Here is a 10090-nt window from a genome sequence, read left to right as displayed (position 1 = left end):
ATATCAGAAGTCAAGAATGACTTGGTTAGGGGCGCCTGGGTGGCTCAGTCGTTAAGCGGCTGCCTTCGGCTCAGGTCATGATCCCAGAGTCCTGGGATCGAGCCCCACATCGGGCTCCCTGCTCAGCGGGAAGCCTGCTTCTCCCTCTCCCACTCCCCCTGCTTATGTTCCTGCTCTCGCTGTCTCTGTCTCTGTCAAATAAATAAATAAAATCTTTAAAAAAAAAAAAGAATGACTTGGTTAAATACCTTACAGTCTAAATAAATCCGAAGAATAATGCAACCAACAAGATTGCAATGTAATCAGACAACAAGCCTCAAAGTCAGATAACTTTAAGGACTAATAGTTCAACTCATGAATTTCAGAGTGCATACTTTAAAAAAAGTACCAAAATAAGATATTTAAATAATTTTAAACACAAAGACACAATAATCACCTAGAGATGCAGTCTCATTTCTTGTCACTTTGTTTGGAGTACTTACATTACAGTTAATTACAATATTTCTAGAGTCTTTATGTGATGCTAGACACTCTTCTAAGCACTTTACATGTATCAGTTAATCTTCAAAAAAATCTGTTTCATAAAAATCTAAATTGAATCACAGAGAAGCCATTTGTTCAAGGTCACATCGTTAGTACATTGTAGTACGGAATTAAAAAAAAATCATACAATTTATCTCCAAGGTATCTGAGCTTAACCACCACTCATACAACCTCTAAAATTAAAGACTTCATGCAAGTCTAGCATTACTGAAGTGAAAGACCATATTGACTGTGAAAATATAGTTTGAAAAAACAAAAATATGACACAATGATTTAGAAGAACAATAAACATCACCAATAAAAGACCTTCCTTAATTTTTCCTCCTCCATAAGAGAAAGTCACCATCAAGAAATTACTGAGTTGAAATTTACAGTTTATTACAATGATATCTTTTAAGTAATGAAAAATTTGCTATATAGAAATCATTGTTACAGAGGAAATTTGAGTGAAAAATTGTGGATGCATAATTTGTTAACCACTTTAATTTGAATCTTTGTGAGAGAAAATAAAGAAGATAATAATTAAGCAATATTTCAAAAGAAAAACCAATTGGCTTCAGAAAGTTGGTGAAATTCTTCATTGTTTCCATTGTAAGGGTTAGCCAAATTTTCCCCAGAATCATTAAGGAATGCTAGGGCTGAATTGCCCTGTGATTTAATCCATTGGTATAAATTCTCTTTATCTAATCTCTTAATTAAAACCAATAAGGAAGGATTGTTTGTTTATATATAGGATCTGAAATCCTTCATATTCATAACTGAGATGACATTTCTTTTTCTTTCTTCAAAGTTAGAAAGTCTAGGAGGTTCCAATTTGGTCCAAGCATGGGCTTTCCAGATTTCTAGGAGAATGAATTCAGAGGAATGGTTCAGGGACACCGGGTAAGAATTTCAAATGAGAGTGTTGCTGGGCTAACTCAATATAATCCAAGAATCAGGAGAGCCAATGTCTATGGACATTTTCTAAACAGAATCACATAAATGTTTAGTGTGAGATATTCTGGAATGGTGATGTAAATATGAATATAAGGGGCAATGGCCCAGCAAGAAATCAGTTTCTTTCTCAAGATCCTGCTTGTAAGGAAAATATCACCTCATTGCTCTTGCTTTTAAGGAAACCAAAGATCAAAGGAAAATTTATTCCCAGACACACTACATCTGGTTCTGCTCTGTTGGTCTGCTAATTTCCATTATTAAATTCTGTATCCTTGGCTAAAGGATATATCTACAACTTAGAGGGGGTCTTATGTATGTACATGATTTCTTTTTTGCCAACCCATAAACCATCCACAACTGGAAATTACTACTCTATATGTGCAGTTGAGCAATGATTTAGGCAAGTGTATTATGAAGTGAAATTAGCTGATATGTGTTAGTGATCCTTAAAAGTAACCTAAAAATTTATACAAATACTTTCCTCCTCTATGTTTTTAAAGAGTAGATAGTAGTATAAACACATGTGTCTGGGATACATGTATTTTCTTGTCTCAGTGGGTGCAGCATTTTATGTTAAGGAGTATGATCCTGGGTTATTACTGGCTATTACTGGAGCATTATATGGCTTTTCTAGACTGTGAGAGATTAGCATAGTCCTAGGGCATGATTTACATACCTGGCTTTGTACTTTATGAGTCGGTTATTAATATGTCTAGCATGTGTTTAGAAGAAGTTAGGTGAAGCTAGGCTTTTCTCTAAAGATCAGGTCTATAATGTAAAAAATGTAGTATAAATAAGAATGTTCATGTGTCATAGGGGGATACAGAGGTTTGATTTATAAGAAACCTATTGTCAACCTAGTAACCAATAAGAACAACCAATGGTCCTAGGACAGAAGAAGTCAGTTATCTTATGAAACAACATTCAAATGAACTCTTGAAACAGCCAAAGAGACTTGGAAGAAAATTATTAGAATACAATTCAAAAGATATAGGAGTAATAATGAGTAGGAATAGTTCAGTTTAACTTTTAAACTCAGGGCAGAAGTTCAGTTTTAAGACAGAAATCCAAGGAGACATTGCTAATGAGTCTTACATAGCCACTGATGGAGATAAACTCTTGCAAATAATAATCCAAATGGATCATAGTGCTGCAGTTGGCCCCCTTAACTTGTGAACAATAATCAATAATCTCAAAGGAAGATAGTTCCAACTTCATTTTCATTGATCCAATCAATAATTATTGAATTATTGAACGATTGAGTGATTCCCTATGAATAGTTTATTACCTGATAAGCAATATTAAGAACCTACTATGAGTGAGGATCTGTGCGGCGTACATTTTCATGTACCTCAGACATTGCACAAAAAAGATTTCAAATTGCCAAAAGAGGACCTGAATAGACATTTTTCCAAATAAGACATACAAACAGCCAACAGATATATGTAAAGATGCTGAATATCACAGATCATCAGGGAAATGCAAATCAAAACCACAATGAGATACCACTTTATAGCTGTTAGAATGGCTAGTACCAAAAAGCAAGAAAAAACAAATGTTGGTGAGGATGTGGAGAAAACAAAACTCTTGTGCAGTTGGTAGGAATGTAAATTGGGTACAGTCTCTATGGAAAGTAGCATGGAGGTTCCTCAAAAAGTTAAAAACAGAAGTACCATATAATCCAGTAATTTACATGAAGAAAATGAAAACATTAATTTGAAAAAATATATGCACCCCTATGTTTATGTCCATCAGTAGATGAATGGATAAAGATGTGGCATATATACACAATGGAATATTACTCAGCCATGAAAAAGAATGAAGTCTTGCCATTCATGACAACATGAATGGTTCCAGAGAGTATCATGCTAAGTGAAATAAATCAGACAGAGAAAGACAAATACCATATGATTTCACTTATATGTGGAATCTGAAAAACAAAACATAACAAACAAACAAACAAACAAAAAACAGAGACAAACTCATAAATACCCAGAACTGGTAGTTGCCAGAAGCGAGGGAAGTAGGAGGTAGCAAAATAGATGAAAGGGATTAATAGGTACAAACTTCCAGTTATAAAATAAATAAGTCACAGGGATGAAATGCACAGCATAGGGAATATAGTTAATAATATTGTAATAACTGTGTGGTGACAGATGGTGACTACACTTGCAGTATTTTGTAATATATAGAATTGTTGACTCACTATGTTGTACACCTGAAACTAATATAATATTATATGTCAAAAAATTGCCAAATGTAGAAGCAGCAGTAGGTGTTGTGATATTAATAAACAAGCAAATTTGCCTCCACCTTTTCTATAGACCCTGGTACATATCTCCATTACAGCACTTACCATATTGTTGAGTAACTTATTCTTTACTTTTTATGTTTCCCTGAACTTTTTCTGTGGGACTGAAATATTTTTATTCCTTTTTTAACCCTATGGTCAACGCTGTTGCTGGTTAAATAAATAAGGGTTAACCCAAATTTCCAGTAGACCATACAGCAAAATAAATAAAGATGTCAAAACTATAATTTAATCTTTAAATTTCTGGGGAAGAGTGGATTCTAGGGAAAGCATGTTATGTGAGTAAATTATGTATATGCTCATGTATGTTAATTAACATTTGTCTTTCATAAACTAGGCATCCTGCCTCTATGGATGTTCTAATAGTCCGTACAACTCTTTATCTGCCCTGTCCACATTTTACAGTGATTATTTATGTTTTTGTCTTCCAGTATTCTAAGAAAGAGCAAGCCCCATTGAGGTGGTAAATGTGGACTATTACCCTTTGTGTCCCCAAGGTTTATTACAGTCCTCGGCACACAGACCAACCTCAGTAGATTTTTAAGGAATGAATGCAGATGTGGTGAATTTTCTCAATGTAGTTAGCATAGAAGACAATATATTGAAAAGAATAACAAGTGAAATGATTCCATTTGTATGTCTCTACAAAATAGGGAAGATCATATTATGTAGTTTATGCTTGCATTTTAATACCAGATAATGGCCATCTAATGAAAGTTCATCATGCTATATTGTAGGAGACATTATTTCTTCTTTGGGGGAGCTGCTTTTAGCTAAAAGTGACTGATTACTCTTTAGAATGGTTTGATCCCATTTCTACTTTCAGGTGAAGTATCTTTTTAAAGCAAGGGATTTTTAGTCTTAAACTTTGGGTTTCCTTGCCCCAGTTCAAATAAAAAACAAAAACTTATTCAGCCACCAATTCTTTTTGGGTTCAGTAAATGATATAATTATTTGTTAAGACCAAAATCCAGGAGTCATCCTTGAATGTTTTCCTTTCTTCTCCTACCTGCTAAGCCCCTCCCCCAGCCCATTAATCATGGCCAGTGTCCAATCAATTAGCAGGTTCTATGACTCTGACTCCAAAATATATTCTCAATCTGTCAGTTTTTACCACTTCTTTTCCATTAAGGTCTTGCCTTAATCATTGTAGTTGACTCCTAACTGGTCTCATTGTTTCACAGGACAGCAGGAAAGAGTTTTGAAATCCACTGAAATCCATCAATGGCTTGCCCCTGAACCTAAAATAAAAGCCAACCTCCATACCATGTCCTCAGTGCCCTACTTGATCTGGCCTTCACTGAAATCTTCACCTTAACCTCCTACCACCTGCTCCTCTCCATCCACCTCTAGGCCCTAGGCCTTCTTGTCATTGGAACATACTAGGCTTATTTCCATGTGCATGACTATTATTTTTGCTGTTCTCTCTTCTTAGGATACTATTCTCATGGATTTCCACAAGGTGGATCATTAATTACATGGTGTCTCATCTCTTCCTAGAGGCCTCTTTAAAAATAACATCCCTGCTCCAGTCACCCTCTATCCCATTTCTTTGCTTCAGTTTCTTATTAATAAATTAAACTCCTCATTTCCTCATATTATTTCTTTGCATGCTAACTTGTTTAATGTGTGTCATCTCTACTAGAAAGAGATTAGGGTTTGTGTCTGCCTTGTTTACTGTTACATCCTCAGAGCCTTGAATGGTAGTTGCTCACTAGGTATTTTTGGAATGATTCAAGGCTATTTCAGTGTAGGAAATGTGCTAGTTTTATGATATGTAGACCAGGGGTGGTGACTGCTATGGGCAATATACCAGATGTATTGAGACCATGAATTCATGCCTCATTGTCCATTCAAGGTTTATAAGAAAATGAAAATATTATATTTCAGACAATTCAGCCTGGAACAGGATTAGTATCTCAGGGGAGAAGTCCACTAACAATTTGAGGAAACCTAATTTGTTCCATTAACAATCTATTGAAAAAATATTTCCTTCAATCTTATTAGATATATAAACATGTTTATGTCATCTGGGGGGAGATGGGGAGCAAGTCATCTGCTGGGTTTCTATGCCATTACATGTTACATATCACTCTAGGACATTGCTTAATTACTGTAATAAACATTATTTGCACACTGACCTTTTTATCCCTCCAAATGTTTGTGCATGACCTAGGAATTTTCCAAAGTCAATATGAAACATGTGGCCTGACTTTGTCAGCATGATATTGTCGTTATGTCGGTCACAGACTCCCAGGATGAACGTTACCACACACCAGCCAGCACAGGAATAGAAAAAGTTCCTCAAGGCCTAATCAGTTGAAAAACAATAACACAAAGATAACACACACACAAAATAAGCAAATGCATTAGCATCAGAGCTAATGGTAAAAACTATCATAAAAAGCAAAATTACATAATCGAGAACTACTTCTACATCTCAGTTGAGAGAAGATTATGATTAAATGACTGGCTCTTGATAGGCTACAGAACATGAAGCAACCTCTTCTTTGGCCTAATGGATGTTTTCATTGAAATTGTGCAAAATATCTCTTTTACTCAGTCAGATCTAATTTTCATAGTTTATTGAAGAAGATTCCTGGTGTGGTTTTTTGATGTCTCAAATATACAATATTGAATGATTTTTTTTCAAGGTGAAAGAAGGAACAAAATGATTCAATGTTGCCTATTCCCAGAGAAATTTAAAGTATCTATTTTGAATCTTTGAATTTTTAACACAGAAAAAGCCATATTGAGATATATGTAATATTTTATGTTTATCTTTATAAATAGGTAATCCAGTTGCTATCCCAAAGTGATTTGGTACAGTATATATCAGTGAATGTCTGTGTGGGTGGAAGTAGATTACTACTGAGTCAATTTTGCCTTCTGTTTCTTTAAGAAACAGAGGTTTCTTGCCAAAATTACTCTTTATTTTCAAAATGGTCCCTGGGTACACATCATTTTCATCAATGATGCAACTTTGACTGTAACCATGGTGTAACCATGAGTGAGTGGTTGGGCCGCAGTAATGGGTCTCCTAGAATGGTGTGGCTGACCTGCTGAAGTGGAAATCTGTGTCACTGAACTATATGTCTTAGTTCTCGATATCCCAAGTACCTGAACAAGTCATTTAATTTGTCTCTCTAGATATTTTTCACTTATAAAGTGAAGATAATAAAAGATACCCTTACATGGTAGTTGTGAAGAGCAAATGTATGTGAAAATACCTCAAATGATATAACCCCAGAGATTTGTTAAAACTCAAGCTATAATTTTGGGAATGGCTAAAAAAGATTTCAAGATAATGTCATCTTATCTTTGTTATTTGACCTCCAAAGGCCTGTATTTTGTTCTACTCCAACCTCACAGAAGTCTGGAATAGATGAACTCTTGGGTCTCTCTATCACGGCCTGTTCTAACTTGGGTGACCAATTGTCCCAGTTTGCTCAGGACTGAGGTGTTTCCTAGGATGAAGGAATTTCAGTGCTCTGGACAGTTCCAAGCAAACTCAATGTTAGCCTATATTGTATCTTTGTGTGAATTAGCATAAAGGTACCTCTGCTTCCGGGTAGACCCTGTTGTACCAGTTCATGCCTTGGCAAGTAGAACAAAGCCTGGTTTTAACCAACTCATCTCCTTAGCTGGGAGCCCTGGTGTGGGGCAGAATCTGCACATCTGTACACTGCAGACCAGATGCCAGTATGAAGTAAAGTGGGAAAAAAGGTTTGCAGTCAAATAAAACGCTACATTTTGTAAAGTTCTGAGATGCTAAAACAAAAGCAAAAACAAAAACTCTATTATGCCTTCTGCAAACACTAAAAGAATAAGGCCTGGAAGAGTAGAGCTCAGCAGAAGAAATGCATTGCAAAGGAAGGAGGGGGATTTATAGAAATTGGAGATTGTGTACAGACATGCAGAGGTAACTTGAAAGAGATAGTTTCAAGGAACATCATCTCAGAAGAGATAGCTGTAGGAAGTAAAACCAAATACAGAAATTTTACCTAGTTAATATACCATTTAAACTGGATCATTATTACTAAGCTGATGACAGTGAATTAGAACTCAAGGTGTACTTAATTTACTTTTTCATAAACCACATTAGCTAATGATCCAGAGCATCCAGAGCATCTTATTTAGTACATTATTTAAAATTAGCTACAGCAGGACAAACCTTTTCATAATCTGCCTTTAAATGGTTGTGCTGACTGAACCACTTTTTGATTGTGTTTTCTTTCAATGGTCCTATCAGTCCAGAATGGCGATGGATCTTTGCTAGGGTTATGGCATCAGGTACCATCTGCACCAACCCTGGTTGATAAAAAAGAGATTATAGAAATAATTCTTTCTTCACAGGATGAGGAATACTTAGGAATCACATCTTGATCTACGTAACAACAATAGTTGCCAGCACTACGTGGGTTACCCTTTTCTTTGCAAACCTTCTTTTCTGAAGGAGACTTACCTAGATGGCCTTTCTAATTTTTCCAAATCCTAGGGGGCAATGAGGCAATTTGTAGTGTTTGGGATCACATCTATCAGAAGAAAGAAGAAAGAAAAAACGAAAGAAAGAAAGAAAGAAAGAAAGAAAGAAAGAAAGAAAGAAAGAAAGAAAGAAAAAGAAAGAAAGAAAGAAAGGAAGAAAAACTTAACACTCCAGATCTTGGGCATATCCTTAATATTATAGCTAACAGTACTTGGCTCTTGTGCGGATTTTCTGATGAGTATTAACTGAGATAGCAAATGTAAAGCATTACATTTAGTAGTAATGTAATTACTTTAGAAAGAGGTGATTCCTCTTTCTAACCCTGAACATTTCCCTCATGTTTCCAGTTCTTCCACTTAATCCTTCTAAAGGGAAATCACCTCCTATCTGGCTCTTTAGTGCTTCATTGTCTCACATTTGACCGTGACCAAAATTAAGATTTAGATCATTAGCACCACTTAGATACTGTGCTGTAACAATATCAGTTACTTCTCAGATCACATTTGTCTTTAGGGAACTAATCTTTGCTAAATCCCAAGCCATTTATCATAACACTTACATTGCTGACTACTCTGAAAACCTTGCACCTAATTTATAATAATCACGGTGGCTAAATTTTGTGTATCAATTAAAACGATAAATTATATCTTATACATTTTAAGCTAGTATGTATCATACACCTTTTAAATACTTATAACAATTCTGTGTGCATTGAGTAATCCGTGTAGTTCTATTCTTATAGTCCTCTAATGCAGAGTTTCTCCAATTTTAGTGCATATTTGTATCATTTAGGAATCTTGTTAAAATGTAGGCTCTGATTCTTTAGGGTGGGGGTGAGTCCTGAGATTCTGCATTTCTAACAAGCTCCCAGGTGATGTCAATGCTGCTGGGTTCTTAGGGACAAAACTTTTTAAGGTGGTATCATATAAGGCAGTAGCTCTCAAAATGGAGTGCAAAGAAACACTGGAGCAGCTTTATACAGTTACAGAGACATGGGAACCCCCTCCCCTCTTTAATACCCAAATAGAAAACCTGATTTAGTACTTGGTTGGGGCCTGGTTATATCTATTCCCTCAATTTCCCTAAGTAATTTTTATGCCCATCAGATTTGGAGAGCCAGCAATAAAATAAATCTTAAAGAATTTTTATTTGCCCTGATAATCTCCCCCAAAACTCCTAGGACATCATATACAAAGTAGTCATGAGAATTTTTTTTTATTTTATTATGTTATGTTTATCACCATACATTACATAATTAGTTTTTGATGTAGTGTTCCATGATTGATTGATTATGACACCTAGTGTTCCATTCAGTATGTACCCTCTTTAATACCCATCACCAGGCTAACCCATCCCCCCACTCTCCTCCCCTCTGAACCCTCAGTTTGTTTATCAGAGTCCATAGACTTTCCTGGTTGGTCTCCCCCTCCGATTCCCCCCCTTCATTTTTCCCTTCCTGATATCTTCTTCTTCTTCTTCTTCTTTTTTTTTTTTTACATATAATGTATTATTTGTTTCAGAGGTACAGGTCTGTGATTCAACAGTCTCACACAATTCACAGCACTCACCATAGCACATACACACCCCAATGTCTATCACCCAGCCACTCCATCCCTCCTACTCCCACCACTCCAGCAACCCTCAGTTTGTTTCCTGAGATTAAGAACTCCTCATATCAGTGAGATCATATGATACATGTCTTTCTCTGATTGACTTATTTCACTCAGCATAATACCCTCCAGATCCATCCACGTCGTTGCAAATGGCAAGATATCATTTTTTTTGATGGCTGCATAATATTCCACTGTGTGTGT

At 35.8% G+C, this 10090-nt stretch overlaps 1 protein-coding gene across 1 annotated transcript in view; it reads right to left on the bottom strand.

Moving 5' to 3' along the window:
* The window catches only part of PIK3C2G (phosphatidylinositol-4-phosphate 3-kinase catalytic subunit type 2 gamma), a 291400-nt gene that overhangs the window by 99964 nt on the left and 181346 nt on the right, over positions 1–10090 (bottom strand). The window contains exons 20-21 of the mRNA XM_081818936.1: positions 7965–8101; positions 5932–6101 (exon numbers count right to left, since the gene is read on the bottom strand). Coding sequence (XP_081675062.1) covers positions 5932–6101; positions 7965–8101 — 307 coding nt within the window. The remainder of the gene's footprint in view (positions 1–5931; positions 6102–7964; positions 8102–10090) is intronic.

Source organism: Leptonychotes weddellii, chromosome 5, assembly GCF_054177405.1.
Source record: "Leptonychotes weddellii isolate Sample4059 chromosome 5, ASM5417740v2, whole genome shotgun sequence".
NCBI classification, from domain to species: Eukaryota; Metazoa; Chordata; class Mammalia; order Carnivora; family Phocidae; genus Leptonychotes; species Leptonychotes weddellii.
The sequence above is the reverse complement of the archived record's forward strand: the minus strand, read 5'-3'. Positions and strand labels throughout refer to the sequence as shown.